Source organism: Echiichthys vipera (assembly GCF_963691815.1).
Source record: "Echiichthys vipera genome assembly, chromosome: 1".
NCBI lineage: Eukaryota > Metazoa > Chordata > Actinopteri > Perciformes > Trachinidae > Echiichthys > Echiichthys vipera.
This window is the reverse complement of record NC_139826.1, coordinates 33,680,250-33,701,376: the sequence shown is the minus strand read 5'-3', so window position 1 is coordinate 33,701,376 and position 21,127 is coordinate 33,680,250. Positions and strand designations below refer to the sequence as shown.

Genomic DNA, 21,127 nt, shown 5'->3' with positions numbered 1-21,127 from the left:
TGCAGGATTGGCAAACTCCATTTCACCCAATGTCAGCCTACAGTAGCTGCACCAAACAACAGACAACCTGGCAACCTGCAATGCCCAACGCTATTGGCTGGTACAATGCAAACAGAACGCGACAGAAAGTCATTGTCAAACCTGTAAAGAACAATTAAAATATTAATTCAGACTAAATATATAGATTTTATGGAAAAGCAACACTTTCATTCTGTACCCCTCAAAACACCAGTCAGTTGTTTTTTAATTAAATTTCTCTGAGGAACCCTTCGGTCAAAATCAATATATATATAGCTTTTAAAGAAGATTCTACCTATTCAACCTTTAACTTCTATTCCTTTGATATTCTTGGTTTTATCCTTTTTTTTTAATTTGCTTGTTTTTGTTTTTTTATAAAAAGTTTTTATCTGAATGTCATTTTTTTATGCGTTTCTTTACAATGCTTATAACATATAAGCATAGCAAATATAGCCAGTCCCAGCCTGATCAGATGCGTGCATGAACTGGTGAAGCCTCTTGGATGAGAGGTGAAACTTATCCCTAGACAAATAACCAAGTCCAGTTGCTTTTGACTGAAATTGCTTTGGGAATGCTTGTGATTTTTTATGCAAAGTACTTTGAATTACCTTGTAGTTCAAAGGTGCTACACAAATAGACTTCCCTTCCTTTATAATGTACCAGACGGGCAACATGGAGGCTGTGGTGCAGACCATAGGCTGGACTGTATGTCTGTGCTGCAGACCTGCACAAGGCATGACCATAAACTTACCAGACGCCTTTAACCAAAGTTACCAGGCTCACTGCCCTTCACTGTATTTGTTTTCATTCTGGAGGATCTGACCAATCACCGTTCAGGCTGGGAGGAGACTAGTCCCGCCCTCACGCTTAGCCACGCCTCCTCTAATGTTCAAGGAACACCGCTTCATACATACACTGTTGTTAGCGACGTAGCCTCTACGGCCAAATCTCATTTTTGACATCCTTTTGACATTTTTGAAACTTCACTTCTCTTGTCACGGCCACGTTGAATGCACGAGTAGCGGTTTTACCGGTGTGTGAAACAGTTGCTGGTGGAAAGTCCTGCTGAGGTGAGTTAAACTAGTGTTAGCGTCGTTAGCCCTGAAACTGATGGTTGTTGTGCTAACGTTAGCATTTAGTTAGCTTCTATATAACCTTGCCGAACAGACCAGAATAGCGATCTTTTCTGCGATGACTTGATATTTTGATGTTTGTTTGTTTTTTTTGTCTTCCAACAAAATAACGTATGGTGTTTCAGTAGCGGCTACGTTAGCTTGCAGCTAACATAGGCTAGCTAAGCTAAGAGCGGCGAGCATGAATTAGCTGACATGCTAACTGACCTGGCAACATGTATTTTTTGTTGTTAAGTTTCTTCTTTGCTAAATCTTATTTACTGCTGTGCTTTTAGTTAGACAAACGTTGGCGGTGGAGAAGCCGTTTATGTGACACTAAATAGTTTTAAGTCGAACTTCTCGCACGCTAATGCGACGATGTAGAAGCTAGCATTAGCTCGTCAGCTAGCAGAATTAATCACCGACTGCGACTTTATTCAGCCACCCTGGTGAAACTGGGGCATGTATGTTATAAACTAAGCAGCCGATTGTGTTGTCGAGCTGTCAGCTGCGATGAGGCGTGTTTCCCCCCTGATATCTGTCCCCTAACAGCAAAGGTAGTTAACGTCAGTTGGACAACACGTTTTTTTTTTAGTAAAGTCCCATTTTTACTGAGGACGGTCAGCGATGACCCGAGTGTGACAAAACAAACCGACACTTTTGCTGCTCCTTTCAGTTCAAACTAACCATTCAATCTGCTGGAAGTGCAGATGAGCTTTTTGCTTGTCACTTAACTTCCGAGCTACAGGACGAGAGACCAACGTCAGCCATCAAGACAAGCGAAAGCGGTTCAGCTCACCGTTAAGCTCGGTGTGTTTAGCAGAGAGGGGGAGGGGATGAGAGAGCTAGAGAGAGAGAGACAGCGCCTACATGGCTGTAAAAATGTTGGCTTTTTTGTAGCGCTAGTCGAGTAATTTCGCCATCTTTTTACTGTCTGTCGTATTTGCTTCGCGTTTCGGCAAAGAAAAGTGGAAGCTGGATGTGCGACAGACTCGATCTCGACGCTCAGCCACCGTGTTTTCCGACACTGGTGTTGGTGCAGCAGCAGCGAGGCACAATGTCTGCTCTCCGCCGACCGACTGCAATGACGTCTGCTCAGGGACCGTCTGCAAATTACTTCTCTCTCTGTGCATGTCTTAGGGAGTGTGCGTCACTACCGTGTGCACAGAATCACTGGATAAATACTGTATATAGATATTATTATATATATTTTTTAAATATTGTGATTTTCTGTTAACCTGACTCCACCAGTTGGATTGCATAATTCGTATTTGCTCTTCATATCCATCTGTTAACTCTCGGTTGGAGATATTTTGGGACTAGTGGAAATTCTGTTTGCTGATTGGATGAATCGTCTGTATATCACCACCTATGACATATCAACCAATCAGCTCAACGAAGCATTAAGGCAAAGTAAACAACATGTCAGAAAAGGATATTCGCCGTTTGTGTCACGTGAATTTATGGATAAAAGGCACAGTTACAGGTGCCTGGTCCATATTCCAACAGAAGGATCCAAGAGAAAAAAGCGTTAGCGATCATCTCAGTCGCTTCTCGTTGCGTCACACTTCGAGTCGCCTCAGAACCAACACTGATTGGTTCAGTCGCTGGTCAAACGTCTCCCTTTTTTCTCTGCCGCAAGTTACCAGACTGATAAGCGGGTAAAATACAATGGAGCTGATCCGCGAGGCTAAGTTTCTGTTGCTCATTGAGGAATTGTTGGGTTTCTGTAAATCCTAAATAAGCAATAGTTTGGTCCAGACCTACAATATATGTGAAGTGTCTTGAGATAACTTTTGTTATGATTTGGCACTATAGATAAAATTGAATTTAAGTGCATGGAGCCACGTACACAGAGGTTAAACATATGTTTTGTTGTTATGCGATATTCAATCGTGTTTGTTTGTATGATCAAATTTATATTATTTGTATACACTCAACAATTTTACCGCAACTTTCTGTGTTTTCCGCATGAATCATAATTTTATGATTTGTTTACAGTTGATTCATTTTTTTTAATAGTGTATAACTTGAAAATGATAAGTGCATTGAACATTAATAAATCAGGATATTTATATATTAAGTCAAATAACTGATAACTCAGTCCTGCTATTAAGATGAAATGAAGTTACAAAAGAAGCCCTTTGCACATTAGCCTTTTACTTGAAAGACGGTCCCTAACTGGCTATAGACAGTCTACTGAACAATAATGGCAGGTCTATTTAGGAACACTCAGCTTTTGGATAGTAGTTTCCTCACAGTATTTGTTTTTGATGGGCTAAGTTTCTGCTTTTGTTTCCCCTGATTGTTGTTTTGCTTGTAATTTGTTTTTAAATTGTAAACTTCGCTCTGCCTCATGCCTCACACACACCAGATGTAGGTAGGAGTAGATATTAACCTGAAGTACTTCACTCTAAAAAGGTTCACCTCTTTGCATTAATATTTATTTGTATTACTGTCTATGTCTGATTCTCTCTGTCCCTCTCTTACTGAAAAATAAGTATGAGAAGTCTGCACATTCTTAAAGAATGCTTTGAAATATTTTTCTTCAGACTGAAGCCAAACAGCCTGTTCACTGTCCATCTGTCGTTTTCCACTTTAGCCCCTTTGAGTATGCGTATACAATGAAGAGACGTGTGGAGGACCAGGAACCAATATTTGCGCCCCAGCAACAGCAAACACGTCGCCCCCCAGTTCAAGGCATTGCAGACAGCTTCCAGCACCGGGCCCTCGCCCCGGCCCCTACTGTGATAGAGGCAGCTGCAGACAACATGCAGCCATCCACCGGCATCCAGTATTCTCTCCCCCAAGGCTACCAGGTATGACCCCCTAACCCTATTCGACATGAACAACAGCCGGTCCTAGATTAACTTTTACCAGCGCCATGCGCCAAATTCCAGTCAACTGCCTTTAGTGTATATATGAATATAAGTCAGAAGCCAGATTGGCTGAAAACCTTATAAGGATGATGGACAAGACATTAATCTTTATCTTTACGGATAATTTCAAACTAGCTCTTACTCCGTGTCTTGACCGTGGACGTCACACTTAAAGTCGCGTTTGCAGCTGTGAGACACAGCTGAGACGTGAGTTGGACAGAGCTGGTGCAGGCAGATTAATTAATTAAAGTGAGAGTATATCAGTGGCATGAGGCGGGCGAGTCAAAAACGGTTGTGAGCTGCTGTGGTCTAGACATGGCACCACTATGAGCTGATCCGATCAAATGCAAGAAAAACCATAGTACTGTGTGTCTGATTGGTTGCCTGTTGAAGTGTCTCTTCTCAAAGGAACCGTTTCATGAACTTTATTCAAAATAACTTCTTGTAAACCTGCCAAAACATGGTTATCAATCTATAATTCTATAAATTTCTTCTTGAAAAAAGGTGCCGACAATGCCTCAGAACCCAGGTGGACATGGACACGGACATGGACATAACAATACTGCCCCTCATGTTGGTCCCCACGCGCACAGTCTGGCAGTTCAGCCCCAGGGCCCCGCAGTGGTCCAGGGCCATGTTCATCCACCTGCACCCATGACTTCAACCCAAGGACAGCAGTTTCAGCGACTGAAGGTAATCTCAACACGGACAAATATACAAACTTTAAAATGTATCCACCAAAGTGAAAAAAAGAAAACGCCATCTGTTTATGTCACAAAGTACCAAGAGAGACCTTTAACATTAAGCTGAGGGTCGTTCATGTTTATTGGGGGGTCTGACAATAATTTTTCTTTCTGCTTTTCTTTGTAGGTTGAAGATGCCTTGTCCTATCTGGATCAAGTGAAGCTGCAGTTTGGGAATCAGCCACAAGTTTATAATGATTTCCTTGATATTATGAAAGAGTTCAAGTCACAGAGGTGAGGGGGAACTTTACTAGCAACATTGTAGGAAATCCATAAATATAATTTCTGTGTTTCAAGTTGGATCATGTAACATGCAGAACAACATCTGTGGACCCAATTGATGCTGAATCAGATACTAAATTACTGTAATGTCTTCTGTTACTACAGCATAGACACCCCTGGAGTCATCAACCGTGTGTCCCAGCTCTTCAAGGGACATCCAGACCTCATCATGGGTTTTAACACCTTCTTGCCACCGGGATATAAGATCGAGGTTCAAACCAACGATCTAGTCAATGTGACCACGCCAGGTCAGATCCACTACATCACCCCTCACGGTATTTCTGTTCAGAACATCCCTATAAGTGGAGCGCCCAGCCAACCTGTGAGCCACAACCAGCACCAGAGTCTGCCACTGGCCGGCCCGCACACTACCACCACTACTACTACCACCACCACCGCCACCCCACCAGCACCCACCCAACCTGCTCCAAATAAAACCAGCAAGGTAGCACACATGCTTCTGTTTTGGTCCACTGAATTGAGTATTATGCACTGGAACATACACTTCGATTACTCCTTTGTTCACTTATTCACTGGAAAAGATGTTTCAAAGATATTGCCAACGTTTTTTTTTTTTGCAGACTAGACTGAATTTTCACGTAATGACATGCTTGCACTTTTCTCTGTCAATCCCAACAGCCAATTCAGTCTCCAGCCCACACACCCACCAGCCAGCCCAACCCATCCATCCCATCCTACGCCTCACCACGCTCACCTTCGGTTCAGTCCCACACTCCGGTGAGCAGCACGCCGTCCGGTGGGCCACCTCTCCAGAACAACCAGCCTGTGGAGTTCAACCACGCTATAAATTATGTCAACAAGATCAAGAACCGCTTCCAGGGTCAGCCAGACATCTACAAAGCCTTTCTGGAAATCCTTCACACATACCAGGTAAGAAAATACACACAAAAAAAAAAGAAATATCCAGGCAGTGTAGCCTATGCTCCACGTTATGGAGGCCACAGAGCAGGCGCACTAGAGAGTTCCAACAGTTGGGCTGACTTCTTCGGATTTAGTACGCTGCTAACTTTAATGGGGAGTAACTCATTCATCACACGGCTCTTCTAGAGTTGCTAAATGTTATTGGACCAAATGATTAAAATTCAGATATTATAACTGAAAACTCACCATGAGGTCTGGGCCTAACTCCAGCCACTGCATAACTTTAAAAAAATGAACCGGCAGGGGCTCAGATAGGGACCGAGAGGACAAGGGGCATCCTCAGATTGAAAGACATTTGACGGCTTAGAGACGTCCCAACCGGTCGACTCCAGCTCAACATTGGACTTGAAACGTTAGGGCTGATTTAAAAAAAAATTAAAGTAGGGGCCCAGTTGAGCCATTTTCAACCCATGAAATTTCAGTTTTATAATTATTTTGAGAAATGTCAATATTAACACTAGCATTGATTAGTTTAATCAAAGTGCACACTCAAAAAAGTATCCACTGATTTTCAGACGTCTCTTTTTGCCATGTTAGTGAATGTGAAAAGTGTTTTTTGGCCTAATGGCAACATGTGACCAACACAGAAGTTGTATTTCCACTATTTACTCACTGGCCAGGCGCACTTGCTGATCCAATCCCCCTTTTTTATGATGACTTTTCCAGAAGGAACAACGAAATGCTAAAGAGGCAGGAGGCAACTACACCCCAGCACTGACCGAACAGGAGGTCTACACTCAGGTGGCAAGACTCTTCAAGAACCAGGAGGACCTGCTCTCAGAGTTTGGACAGTTCCTGCCAGATGCAAACAGCTCGCTGGTGAGTCGCTGTGAACACACTTGTACAGCGTCTAACATTATAACTTTATCAAACCAATTCGGTTGTTATTGTAGTGTGTAGAGTCCAGGACAAGCTTCTATTATTCATTATTCAGTGAGTTACTGTAAAAGCTGACTGTATTTACAAACATTTTATTTTATTTCCTGTGAATTGTCTCTTTGGTGAGATTATGATGTGTTGGCGCTCTTCTCAGTTGCTGTGCAAGACTACACCAGACAGGGCCGACTCGGTGCGTAATGATCATGGCGGCACAGTAAAGAGACCCTTACTGAACAGCAAACAGAGACTGAGCCAGAACGGCCTGCCAATCAGGAGACCTGCTGGAGTCGGACCCACACCGCCTGTCAAGGTACACACCACAACATACCTCTACAAGCTGACTGTCTGCATATATTGAGCTGTTTGTTTGTTTCTACTTTAATATGCTGTCAGAATTGCCGTGTGCTGCCAAGTCTCCAATTTATGTGAACGGGGGTAGACTAAATATTAGAAACGCCACGAACGGAGCTCAGCAGATTGAGAAAACTCCCTCATGCCCTCTGCAATCAGTCTGGTCAACGACCACATGAATTTGTGATTTGTTTTAAATCTTTTTGTTCTTTCGAGTTGTTGTTTTTATTATGTTTTATGTCTGTGCCTGTGCCTTTTTAACTTATCTAGTTAACTTATTAATGCTAACTTTCCACTTGCAAGTTGTGTTTTAAGCCTTTTTTCTGCCATGTTTGTGGCTCTCATGAGCTGAACGGCGTGGCACATGCCAGTATTGATATATATATATATATATATATTGATGAGGTCTCGTGGTTTAAAGTTCTGTCGCCTTATTTATGAGGGTCAGCTTTCGGCCAGGAAAAAAAAAATCTATTAGATTATATTGGTTTTATTCATGTTTACCAGATAATCTTTCAACAGTTTGTTTAAATCCCTTCAAACAGAATGATCATTTTCTCTTCTATTAGAAATATTAAACGTTTTCAAGATAAAACATTTTTGCACAAGTCATAATTTTGTCATATCCTTATGTCGTTACAGAAGAAGCCCAAAATCCTGGGGAAGGACCACGGCATGACTGAAGTCAGCAAACACAGCACCAGCACTGAAACCATGTTCTTTGAGAAGGTCAGTATTGTTATTTTTCAGCACCTGTGTTGTTTATTTCAAATCGTGCAAAAAAGAGATGTTCACCAAAATATTAATATTAGGATGATTTGTTGTTTCCGTCATCACTTTAACAGGTGAAGAAGGCTCTTCGGAGCTCTGAAGCGTACGACAACTTCCTGCGGTGTCTTCACATTTTCAACCAGGAAGTGATCTCTCGTGCTGAGCTAGTCCAGTTAGTCATCCCATTTCTTGGGTAAGTTAAAACATGCACACAGTCTGTTACACCACCGGTCACCAGTGCGTTATTGCATTGTAGAGTAATAATAACACCACACTTAAACACTTAAGTTGTGAAGTAGTAATTAGTATTATGGAGATATGAAGTACAACTATCCCAGTAATGTTGGTTCCCTTCAATGTGAGTTAGTGTAAGTTTTTTTTTTTTTTTTCCTGATATGACATCATGCCCTTGTTGCACTTGTCAGATTTGAAATATAAACATCAATTAAATATCGGTCATGTGCAAAAAACAAATGTCTGTTTCAACATCTATGTGTATCATGTTTAATACTTATTTATCACTGAAAAAATATCTACCACTAATGTCACCTGGCTGCCGTCTAACCACTAATTTTTTATTTCACATACGCCCGGGCATGAATGACAGAAAATTCCCGGAGCTTTTTACATGGTTTAAAAACTTCCTGGGCTACCGAGAGTCCAGTCACGGGGAGTCGAGCCACATGGAGAGTTTACCAAAGGAGCGTGCAACAGAGGGCATCGCCATGGAGATTGACTACGCTTCCTGCAAGAGGCTGGGTTCCAGCTACAGAGCACTGCCCAAGAGCTACCAGCAGCCCAAGTGCACAGGAAGGACGCCGCTCTGCAGAGAGGTGAGTCACTGGAGGAAGTCTGCTTATTAAAGGTCATTTTTATCATGACAACCTGTTTTATTCTCTCCCACGGGGCAAGTAATTTTTTTCATATTTGCTGAAACTTAGAACACTACATGAGACCATAATCTGTGGTGCTCCTAATGGTATCTGCAAGACTGGTCGCTCGTGAACTTGGGTCAAACTTAAACTAAGAAACGCTGATCAAATATGAATATTCTGTTACTTTATTATTGCATATTTCTCATATGAATGTTTTTCAGAAACCTTTTATTGTACAGATTAGCTGTCAAATGGGAAAGTTTGTCCAGCCAACGGGTGGTGCGGGGTTTTGGCTCGACTTGGTCAAAAACTTTCTCATTTTACAGCTAAATGATACACTAAAATATGTAGTACAGTAACAGAATGTTTCTTAATTTCTGATGCATAGTTTCAGTTTGAGTTCCGCTCTGAGTGGTTTTTGTATGTCGGTCCCAGTGAGATCTTGCAGATGCCATTAGCAGCACCAGGTGGAGGCAGAGAAACAGGATGTTTTCCCAGATCATCTTTCTTATAGTGTTGTTAGGATATAGTGACAGTTACCTACTTCAGCTTTAAACAAAGCAGGGATGCAACTAGAGAAGATTAGTTTCATTTTGGATGAATCTGTTGGTAGTTTGCCTGATTGAGCATTCATTCTAAAAACCACTAAATGACCATTACAAGTTGATAGAGCGTGAAATGAGTTCTTCATTGTCCAATCCAAAGCTTTTCAAATGACAATGAAATGGAAAAAACAACTTGACCCAGTGTTTCATCACAAAAACAAGGCAATCTTCTAATTAAATTATTTTACACACTGTGTGCTCATCACATTTACATACAGTACAGTTCATATTCAGAAGAAATATCCTATTCTCACTCTTGATGGATCACATACATAGTGGGGCTTGAATATCAAACCTACACGCTTTGATTTAATGACTTATTCCTTCAACAGACATTTGAATTTAAGTGGATGTCCTCTTGCAGGTTCTGAATGACACGTGGGTGTCTTTTCCGTCGTGGTCTGAGGATTCTACATTTGTGAGCTCCAAGAAGACTCAATATGAGGAGCACATTTACAGATGTGAGGATGAGCGCTTTGAGGTGAGGAAAACTCCACTTAGGGCCGTGACGGTATGGATTGTTTTCTCTTACTGCGCTGAAAAAGCACCGAGGCAGTTGTTCTCTGTGCAGAGACACTCTGCTCTGCCAAGTCTGCAAAATACAGACAAATATATCGACTGAGTGTCTTTTCAAAAAAGTGCTAAAAACTCTAAAAATGTGTTTTTTATAGATTGCAACAGAAACACCCTCAGTCTAATCCCTGCAGCTCCATGCAGGCTCGTTTATTTAAGTTTTTTTGACTGTATTCGCAAAAGTTGATGTCATCACTGCGGTAGCATCACGTGATCAGGGTTTTGCGGTGATGCAGTTATTGTCACAGCCCCAAGCAAACTTGAACTCCAAAATAAAACGGTTGGCTCTTGTGTGATAATAAGAATGTGTGCAGCACTTTCTCTCCATTATGTCAGGAAAGAGCCAGAAAGCCTTTTAGATATTTAATGAAAACCTCGTGCTGGAACCTCCAGCCATAATCAGATTTCCATTCATTTCATTGTGATTGTACCCTCTTTAGCTGGATGTTGTGTTGGAAGCCAACCTTGCCACGATACGAGCCCTGGAGACAGTGCAGCGGAGAATTTCTCGCATGTCAGCTGAGGAGCAGCTGCGCTTCAAGCTGGACAACACAATGGGGGGCTCCTCAGAGGTCATTCACCGCAAAGCTATCCAGAGGATATATGGAGACAAGGCCCACGACATCATCGACGGGCTCAAGAAGAACCCAGCTGTGTCTGTTCCCATAGTGCTGAAAAGGTTAATAGTCTGGTTTTTAATTACTTTTCTGCCTCTGGTCAGGTCTCAACAATTGTTACTTTAGATTTATGCATCATTTGTTTCTGTTCCTGTTTCAGGTTAAAAATCAAGGAGGAGGAGTGGAGAGAAGCCCAGAGAGGCTTCAACAAAATCTGGCGTGACCAGAATGAGAAGTATTACCTGAAGTCACTCGACCATCAAGGCATCAACTTCAAGCAGAATGACACCAAAGTGTTGCGTTCAAAGACCTTACTGAATGAAATTGAGATGCTATACGATGATGTAAGTAAACATGAATAGGCAAAAGTAGGAAATATAAAGGCTCGTTGGGGTTGATGGTTGGTGGTGCTTTTGACACAGAAGTTGAATTTATTTTCTGAAGCTGGGACTTGTTCATGCAGAATGCTACTGTCTAATAAGAGACCTGACAGAGAAACGCCTAAAATGTATTCTCCTGTCTGCCCTGTAGCACCAGGACCGGGCATCAGAGGAAACCACGCCGCCACCGAGCGGCCCACACTTGACCCAGACCTATGAGGACAGCCAAATCCTGGAGGACGCTGCAGCCCTCATCATCCACCACGTCAAAAGACAGGTGGGCATCCAGAAAGAAGACAAGTACAAGATCAAACAGATCATCTACCACTTCATCCCGGACCTGCTGTTTGCACGGCGAGGTGAGCTCTCTGATGTTGAGGAGGAGGATGACGAAGAGGAAGAAGAAGACATGGAGATGGATCCAGACCGCCCCAAGAAGCACAATGGCCTGCCAGGCAGCAGCCCATCAAAGTCAAAGCTGCTCTTCAGCAACACGGCAGCTCAGAAGCTGCGAGGCACGGACGATGCCTACAACATGTTCTTCGTGAACAATTACTGGTATATCTTCCTTCGTCTTCACCACATCCTCTGTTCTCGTTTGCTGCGGATCTACGGGCAGGCTGAGAAGCAGATCGAGGAGGACGCCCGTGAGCGAGAGTGGGAGAAAGAAATATTGGGGCTCAAAAGGGATAAAAATGAAAATCCAGCAATCCAACTGAAGATGAAGGAGCCAAGTAAGTGAGAAAACAACAGGTTTAAGTTTTGTTAATCTTGAAGGTTTTGTTTAATCATTCTCAAATCCTCACTAACATTGTGTGTCATACTCAATTATCATCCTGTATTTTCTCACCATACAACTCAACACATTTACTATTTCCTACCTGCAGTGGATGTTGATGTAGAGGACTATTACTCGGTGTTCCTGGAAATGGTGCGTAATCTTTTAGATGGAAACATGGAGCCGACTCAGTACGAGGACTCTCTGAGGGAAATGTTTACTATCCACGCCTACATTGCCTTCACCATGGACAAACTCATCCAGAGCATCGTCCGGCAGGTCAGCATATTCAAGAATATGCCTTTTGATTTGATTTATGTTGCACAAAAACACACTAGACTTATCCATTTCAAATGCAAACATTATATAACTGCACATAATGATGATAATAACTAGGGCTGCAGCTGTCGATCATTTTAGTGATTGAGTATTCTACCGTTATTCCATCAATTAATCAAATATCTGATGATTAAAAACAGGGTTATGGGTTATAGAAATCCTTGACAAGACCACATTAGAATTCAAGTGTTTAAAAAGCGCTTCGATTTTGAATGAAGTGCTTGTAACTGCTTAAATTTTAGATTATATAATAATAAGTCTTCTTACAAACACATTTTGAAAAAATTGAATTTGTCTCCCATCTGTAGAAAGCTGTCACAAAACATACTATTGCTAGTTTATAGTCCAGTAACATATAATGTTATGTGATGATGCAATAATCAATACACTGTATGTAAATATGTACTAACTGTAAGGTGCTAGAAAAACTTTACTGTAGACGTTATTACCATCGTTATTGTTTCGGGTCTGCTGCCTAGACAAGATGCTTTATGCTGATATGCTGACGTTGATGTGGTAAACTTGTTCTGTTTTACAGTAGATGCACTGCACAGAGTTTTCATGTAGCTTCAGTGTGAAATGGTCACAAACTTTGGACACTTTCTGTCCTTTTTTCCCCATCCTGTCGCTTTTCTTCGCGGTGTGAGCCTCTTGTACGGCCGCAATAATCATGTGTGCTTAAACACGGCGTGCTTTACATTAAATGAATTAATTAAAGGAAGCTTTGGGGCAAAGAAGTTGTATCACTGATTGTTTTAGTAATCAAGTTACTCGAGGAATCGTCTCTGCCCTAATGCATACTAAAACCTGCTGCTTTTTCAGCTCCAGCACCTCGTCACTGACGATGTATGTGCGCGTGTAACGGACATGTACCTCAGCGAATGTGCCAATAAAGCCACGGGGGGCACACTGTCCATGCAGTCGTCCAGGGCCGCAGCAGAGGGGGCCTACCAGCGCAAAGCCGAGCAGCTCATGTCGGATGAGAACTGCTTCAAGGTACCGCAAGTCCAGAGAGTAATAATATCAAACATCAGCCTAAATGACTTTGAACACTTTGTTTATACGTGTTTTCCTCCGATTGTGTTTTGTTTAGTTGATGTTTGTAAAAAGTCGAGGATCCGTCAGTCTGGCCATGGAGCTGCTGGACACAGAGGAGGAGAACTCCGATGAGCCAGCGGATGCAGAGGTACGACTCATTCAAGTACACTTCATACACAAGTGCTCAGTTTATCAGGTAGTACAACGGCCCTGCAATAAGTATCACTGCAAGTAATATATTTTGTAAGGCTGTAGTTAAAGTTGGTGTTGACCTTTTCGCATTATATCGTAATGTGTTTCCAATAATTGATATTAGTGTCACATAAACGACGAGTCATTTAACTTAATGTGCAGCAAATTAATCACACCTATTTTTAATGATTTAGATGAAGTTATTAAACGGCAATGCACTGGAGTAGTGACTGGCTCCAGCTTCTGAAATGTGAATGTCTGTACTGACTTTACTGTGCGATTGTAGATGGATTATCTTCGCGTTTTGGATTTTATTGATCCCGGGGCAGGAAATTGGTTTGTTACATTTGCTCTATTCTTGAACATAAATACGGAATACAACACAATAAGAAATACGTACATTATTACTGCAGAAAAAAGAAGTGAGAAGTGGGTATTGTAGATGGGCGACTGTGGCTCAGTGGAAGAGTGGGTCGTCCTCCATTCGAGAGATTGGTGGTTCGATCCCCACCTCCCCTGGTCCACATGTCGAAGTGTCCTTGAGCAAGACACTGAACCCCGAATTGCTTTTCGTGCTGCGCATGGGTGTGTAACTGTGGTGTGAATGGTTAGATTAGATGGTCTGTAGATATCCACTGCCATCAGTGTGAATGTCTGTGTGAATGGGTGATTGTGACAAACACTGTGAAAGCGCCTTAAGTAGTCAGAAGACTAGAAAGGCGCTATATAAGTACAGTATAAGTCCATTTACCAAAATAACAATATTTGCATTATATAACTGAAGCAACAGTATAAGGGAAAATAAAGACAAAGAAATGTGCAAATACGTTCCAATATAATTTATACAACAGTTTATAATGTTGAATAATGTTAATAATAATAATGCTGAACGTAACTTAACTGTAGATGTCCAAAAGGCTCCCACGCTGACCATTTAAGGGGCTTTATTGGCGGTTATAAGGCGGGGATGTCAGCTCACTCTGACCTTTTTACAGGTTTTCTTCTTGCGTTGGCACGTTGAGTGGCACGATGACTCTCTCACACACACAAACAAACATAAACGGCACACACATGTCACGTGAATTGTGAGATTGGTTTTCACAGGACACCATAGATATTGTAGCCTTAACAGTTCTTACAGTTATGAAACTGTGACGTTATGTAACCGTAGTTATGGCCTATACCAGACTATCTGCTGTTAGCTTATGTTGGTCAATTATATATTTCTCATGCTCTAAAAACTATTCTATTGGGAGTTAACTTGTCATTTTCAACATTAATATTCCAAATTTGAAAGCCCATAACCACCATAGTTCAGTTCAAGGTCCAAAGATGACGTCTGCGTGCTTATGTTCGTGCAATACATGTGGTTTTTTTTTCTGCTCCGTCCTCCACAGAGGTGGTCAGACTACGTGGGCAGATACCTGAACTCAGATTCCGCATCCCCAGAACTGCGTGAGCATCTGTCCCAGAAGCCGGTGTTCCTCCCCAGGTGAGGCCCCAGCCATGTGTCCCTCTTGTCTGCATACTTTCTGTCCTGAGGCTCTAGTCGGTCGAGCAGCCACTCCACTGTTGACAAGCCAAACCAGCTGCCAAATGCAACTCATTTCCAGAGATAGAAACAGTGGCACAAGCCTGACTTAGGAAACTCTTTCTAATCGCAAACGTTTTGTGCATAAGACCTCTGCCTTTTTTTAGTAACGGACAAACGACAAGGATCTGAGAAGGTTCGTTAAAAAAGAGTTACTCCACGGTGACGGTGAAGTGCTTGCAGTGCCTGAACGCCCTCCCGTTTGTAAAGAATCTCATTGGCCGTGAACGTGACCTTTTCAGTTTCTGACCTCTGCCTCACATGGAAGATTGCACTTTACATGGTCATCTTTTAAAAAAAAAAAAAAAGGAATTTATTTATTCATTGATTCGGTTCCTTTTTAATGGGACTTTTATTTATTAATAGTAAGGTTTTTTTTAAATGGTTTTGGCTTGATTATGGGTTTTGCATTTCCACCTTAGCAGACCGCTATAAGGAATCATTTGGTTTGATGAGCTCACATTGTACTGAATTTAAATGCTGATTTCCATTGTGTAACATAAGAACAAAAGTCTCTCGATGCACAAACTGAAAGCAAAACAAATGGGTTCCACCTTTTTTTCATGTTCATTTCGATGTCTTTGACCTGCGTTTGAGAGACGAAGCTGTTGTGTTGGACCTGAGAGTTTGTTAAGAGAAGACGGTGAAGTCATGGTTTCCTTTTCTACCGTATGATGCCCTTTGTTTGTGATTGTATTCAGATCCAAGGTCCTGTATTTGACTTAATCACTGTTTTGCAACTGTAAATGTTCAAATGTCCATTTGTTTAAGTCTGTTATACTCAGTGTTATGTTTGTAATAACTTTCAGTGGAAACGGTGCACTCCCGTTGCAGTTTTTTGTTGTGGGTGATGTTTTTTCCACTGATTTGACAGAAATTAGTGCTCATAAGTTTTTAAAAACTCTGGTCAAGCACATTATCTGCAACACTTGTACAGAGGAGTAGGGTTTGTAAATAAAATGATTGTCTAAATTGTATGGTCATGTTGGTGTATTTCTTTCCCCCGACACCTCAGAGCTGTGCATGGAGGCGTGGTTGTGTCCGCTCTGTCTTAAAGCTCCCGATGAGTGTTGCACATAAAGCCTGTCTGTCATTGCTTTTTGGTATTTTTTCAGTTCTTTTGTTTCTTTGAGATGGCTGTCCATTACCATAAACATTTCAAATAGGCTTTTTAAAACACACAAAAAAAACCTATCGCTCCTAGTTTTATCTTATTTAACCCATTGCATAAATCTGGTACCTGGCTATGATTTATCAGTGGGCTCACCCACATCTTGTCCCTTTTTTTTCATCAAATCTATGAGAGATCAGCAGCATAAGAGGTCAAAAGACTTCCCTCTTCACTAAAGTCTTCAATGGCTGTAAAAAAAAACAAAAAAAACAAGCAGCAGTTTCTTTTCCAGTTGTGTTGGGTCTTCATCTCATGATCATAACACTCTGTACATTGTTGGTGAAAGTATGTGCACATCAAAGTATCCTCAGCTCATATTTTGGATTGGTATCCTTATCAGGCAGCGATTTTCTAGTGTTTGTTTCTAACAGTTTTACTTGAATTTGGCCTCACTGTCATGTCTTTTAAGTGGAGCCCTGAATGCAAAAATATGCTTCATGGTTTCAGTCCCTGATCACCTGTACCCTCAGTGGTAAGTACACATTTCAAACTTTCATTTAGGTGGGGTGATTTATGGCATTTATTTTTATTACCTGCACAAAATCACAGATATATGTACAGAAATATTACGACCGCTGCCTCTGCTGCTCTTATAGATCCACATTTCCCTCGATTGATTTGACTCCCTATCTAATTCGGTTACCCGGTGAGTTGCAATGCATGGGTTTAAAAATAATTGTTTAAAGGGACAGTCCTCTCAAATTTGACTAAACTGTTCTCAAATTTGATTAATGCAATGTGTGTTGTGCCTGATCACATCTCCTAGGCTTTAAAGTCACACAGTGCATAATGTCATTGTATAACATGCTCAAGTTAATGAAACCGTTTAAAGATTATAGAAATTTGTGCGAACTTTCCCTGTAAACTTGATGCAACCTTTTGATGTGTGGATTAAACAGAAGAATTTCTTCTGAAGTCCTTTGGTGTTATTCATATTTCTGGATTTGTTTTGGCCTCCAGGAATTTGAGACGGATAAGGAAGTGTCAGAGAGGATGGGAGCAACTGCAGCAGCAGAGGATGAACAAGGTCCCCGCGGACAAGTCGCAGGGTGTCAACAGTGAGCTGAAGATGGAGTGCATGTTCAAGCTCAACTCCTACAAGATGGTCTATGTCTGCAAGTCAGAAGACTATATGTACAGGCACACAGCGCTCACACGTGCTCATCAGGTAAGAGCAGACAACAGTGTTGTATACTTGCTCCTAATATATTGTTCATAGCTACGGGTTAAATACTAGGACTGGATGGTTGGTAACGCCACATCTAAAATATTCAAATGTGTCTATGTCAACGTCTTTTTTGTGTAAGGAGAATATGTAAGAAAAAAACTTACTTTAGCGCTGTGCGACAAGTCGATCGTTTATTTTCACATTTATTTGGTGAAATTGGAAAGGTTCTGTGTGCTCATTGAACATCTTATTTGAAGGAATGGGTCTACAAGCATCGTTTGTGACATCACAACTAGTTTGGAAGTTAATCCTGGTGAATTTGCATCTTTTTTTATTTTTTTTTAAAGTGTGTCGCAGAAACTTTAAACCGCCAGTGCACAAACAGAGTGAGCTTGTAATAAAGTTGGAGACATTGAGACCAGCAGGAGAACTTTACTACATTCATAGATTCTGCAATTTTTAATGAGGTAGGATTTTAAAGTGGTAATTGTACTTCTCTATGGAAGAAAAGCATATGAGACGCACATTATTGTTCCAAACAGACGGATTGTTTTTGTTTCTTAAGATTATTTTTGGCAGTTTTTCAAGGCTTTTTTATACAGGACAGACAGGAAATGGGGTAAGAGAGGAGAGAGGGGGGCATGCAGCAAAGGGCCGCAGGTCAGAGAAGAACCCGCGGCTGCTGCCTCGAGGACCTTCAGCCTCTTTACATGGGGCCACTCAGCCAACGGCCGGTCCGAAACAGATTTTTTGTATTTATATAAGTCTTGTGTCTGGTGGGGATCTTTAATAATAGGGAAATCCCCAAAGCAATTTCAGTCAAAAGCAACTGGACTTGGTTATTTGTCTAGGAAGACTCATCCAAGAGGCTTCATCAGTTCATGTACGCATCTGACCAGGCTGGGACTGGTCCAACAGAGCAATCCCAGAACACATGGTAATGATTTGCATTTAAATTTCCACCGTTTCTCCAACTGGGGAGTTACATGATAGTGGGATTTCTGAGAGGGTGTAATAAAATACCTTATCACGCTGTATGTTGTGTTCTCAAGGCTGAGGTGGAATGATGCCCCCTGGTGAAAGTGAAGAGCGGCCATCACAGTCAAAAGACATTACTTTTTGTCTTTCAAACCAAAGAAGCAGGATAGCCTTCCATTTTCTACGGTCCAGTGGATAGATGCGTTTTGTCTTGGTGTTATACCAGAAAAGACAAGTCTTTAATGTTGACGTATTCCTGCGACTTTAAACTGTTCTCGCTGTGGCTGAGCTGTGTTGTTCTGTTCTCTTTCAGTCCCAAGAGCGAGTCAACACACGCCTGCACAGACGCTTTCATGCCTGGCTGGACTCCTGGGCCAAAGAGCACGTGACCAGTGACATGGCTGCCGACAACCGCAAGTGGCTGATGGGAGAAAGACGAGAAGGCCTGTTGCCCTGCACTACCACTTGCAACCCTGAGGTCCTCCATTATATCAACGTAAACAAGTACCGGGTGAAGTACAGAACACTGTAGTCTCCCTTTATTGAAAGGTAAACTGTGACTGTCTCCACACAACAAACTGCCAGCGATGACTCTGTATACGCAGTAGCTTCATGCAGATGTCTACAACCTGCTGTTGCTGGTTTCAGTTGCCAAAACTTTTGCAAATGTGTCAGAGCTGATTCAGGAACCTGCTCCCAACTTTCAGGCCTACACTGCAAATTTCGCAACGAACGTGAAATAGAAGTTTTGCAGTTGTTGCGGTCACTGCTCAGAAATATTATTATTATTATTATTGTTATTGTTTTATTATTATTATATTAAATGCAGATTTTTACATAAAGATAGATAAATATACAGAGTAAACACAAACCTTCTCTTTGGAGAAACACAGTTTAAACAACAAGAAACTGGTTAAACATTTCAGAACTAAAACTAAACAATGAACGAAGCGTTTTTTTTGGAACCACAACTTTAACAGGAAATGAAAACAATCAAACTAGAGGTGCACCGATCCGATTCTGCTACCAAGCCGATACTGACTCAAATAGCTGGATCCGGTATCCGTGACAACGGGGCCGATCAATTAATCCTATGTTTATATGCTATAAACATCACATATTGGAATTTTCATTCCTGTTTAAGTTTTGACCAATTTGTTGCCGCAGTAAAAAGATTTATACTTTTTTTTGTACCAAGTTGCCGGAGAATGATTTCTTATTTTAATGATAAATAACAACTCAGTAGATTTACATCTGTGTATTTGTTTGTTAGTTTGTTTTTACAAAGCCAAGCCTGTTGTTGCCTTACTCCTAAAAGAAAGATCCCAGTCGCTGTTCATTAATTAAACACTGGTATTGGAGCGGTCATGGGTGTCAGCATTGAGACTGAAAAAGTCGGATCGGTGCATCCCTACAAACGACCTCAGCTTTGCAGTGTGTATCGAGTACAATAATTTATGACCGCCCAAACACTTTGTGTAAATATGTTGTTTATATCTAGATGTTTTTTTATCGGATGTCATTGATGTGTAGCAAACATTAACACACACATAGAATCAGTCTTTAGCTAGAGTTTGCAGAGAAAATGCAAAATTGTAACTGTTTTTTTACCAAAGGATGTTGATTAGAGACCTTTTTCATTTATGGTCTGTTACACCCATTGTCCCTGAAGTCTTTGTTTGGTAGAGAAATGACCCGTTTCATATGTGTTTCGACCCCTTTCTGCGCATTTCAGTCTTTGGCATCAGCGTCACTCGTGGTTTTAAGAGGATTGAATGTAGCCGAGCAGCAATTTCTTCATTTTGAACGTACAGTATATGTCAGTTTTGTAAAGTACTGAAGTCAACTTTTCCTTGTATTTAAACTTTACCAAACGGTTAGGACCTGAATGATTCAGGTTCAGTGGTCTTGCAATGTGCCACCCATGAAAACTGTACATGAGTTGTGTTTATTTTTTATGCCCAGTGTTGGCGACAAACACTGACTGATGTATAGGAGGTCTATACGTGAATGTCAGACTATGAACAGTTTAAGGATCAAGCAAACAAGCAATAATACTTCATTTAGACGCAGTTTATAAAAGCTATCAGTTTGTATTTCTTGCTGAAATACAAATGTGAATGTTGTATTCCCTTTAAAGGAGGGATGTAAACTAAGGTTTTGATGTTAATGCCTTTTCCCGTCTACAGTTTGTTTTAATAAAAACTGTAATTGGCCCTGTAGATATTGTAGGTAATATTAGATGGCGATGGAAGCTATCCATCACAATAAATGCTGTAAAATGTCTCGCAGTCAAAATCGGCTCAAAACAGGCTTTTCTGAACGTTACCTATAGGAAAAACAGATTATTTCTCACGTACGGATCATAACACGAGGCAGCAAGCACACCAAAAGTTCAGTGTGGAGGCGCAGATTGGCAAAATAAAAATAAAAAGAATGGTCAGTGACATAACCAGCTACAGACAATCTGAAACCGTTTGTTACTTGGGTTTTTATTTTTATATTTACTGTGTTTAATATGGAAAACCACAGGAAGTCCCGGGGAGATGATTGTACATAAAGACATCGTTTGTACCTCGTTTTAATGTGTCTCTTCTCTTGACTTTTATGATGTTGTACATGAGTGTTAGTATGGTGTTTTGCATTAAACTTCTCATTTAAATAGACACAAACTCAGTTGACCACTTGCTTTTTATTCTCCGCCATCATGTTCGTGTGAAATCAACCACGTGTTTGTTTGTTTTTTGTTTTTTTAAAAAGGTCTGAACACTGGACAGCGGATTCTTTACATCATATCGGGTGATATCTGCGAGACTTAGTGTGCCGTTTCCTGCTGCTTCTTTAT

At 41.2% G+C, this 21,127-nt stretch overlaps 1 protein-coding gene across 2 annotated transcripts; it reads left to right on the top strand.

Annotated features, from left to right (window-relative positions):
• The first annotated feature begins 949 nt into the window (after window positions 1-949).
• LOC310947679 (paired amphipathic helix protein Sin3a-like) lies at window positions 950-21,044 on the top strand. Of its 2 annotated transcripts, XM_083914568.1 has the most exons (21): window positions 950-1,088; window positions 3,733-3,949; window positions 4,514-4,702; window positions 4,880-4,986; window positions 5,140-5,479; window positions 5,674-5,925; window positions 6,643-6,795; window positions 7,010-7,165; window positions 7,849-7,935; window positions 8,052-8,170; window positions 8,585-8,810; window positions 9,822-9,938; window positions 10,471-10,709; window positions 10,808-10,991; window positions 11,179-11,761; window positions 11,915-12,084; window positions 12,967-13,140; window positions 13,238-13,330; window positions 14,772-14,866; window positions 17,097-17,304; window positions 18,596-21,044. In XM_083914568.1, the coding sequence occupies exons 2-21, from the start codon at window positions 3,755-3,757 to the stop codon at window positions 18,812-18,814; spliced, it is 3,906 nt and encodes a 1,301-aa protein (XP_083770694.1). In that variant the 5' UTR covers window positions 950-1,088; window positions 3,733-3,754; the 3' UTR covers window positions 18,815-21,044. The 2 variants fall into 2 exon arrangements, with proteins under 2 accessions (XP_083770694.1, XP_083770695.1); XM_083914569.1 differs by lacking the exons at window positions 17,097-17,304; window positions 18,596-21,044 and adding an exon at window positions 15,073-15,901.
• The last annotated feature ends 83 nt before the right edge of the window (window positions 21,045-21,127 follow it).

Excerpts from the sequence above, each read along its gene's own strand:
- LOC310947679 (XM_083914568.1), top strand. The coding sequence starts at position 3,755 with ATGAAGAGACGTGTGGAGGACCAGGAACCAATATTTGCGCCCCAGCAA. Across the intron at positions 7,166-7,848 it reads GACCCACACCGCCTGTCAAG|AAGAAGCCCAAAATCCTGGG; the intron begins GTACACACCACA and ends ATGTCGTTACAG. Across the intron at positions 11,762-11,914 it reads ACTGAAGATGAAGGAGCCAA|TGGATGTTGATGTAGAGGAC; the intron begins GTAAGTGAGAAA and ends TCCTACCTGCAG.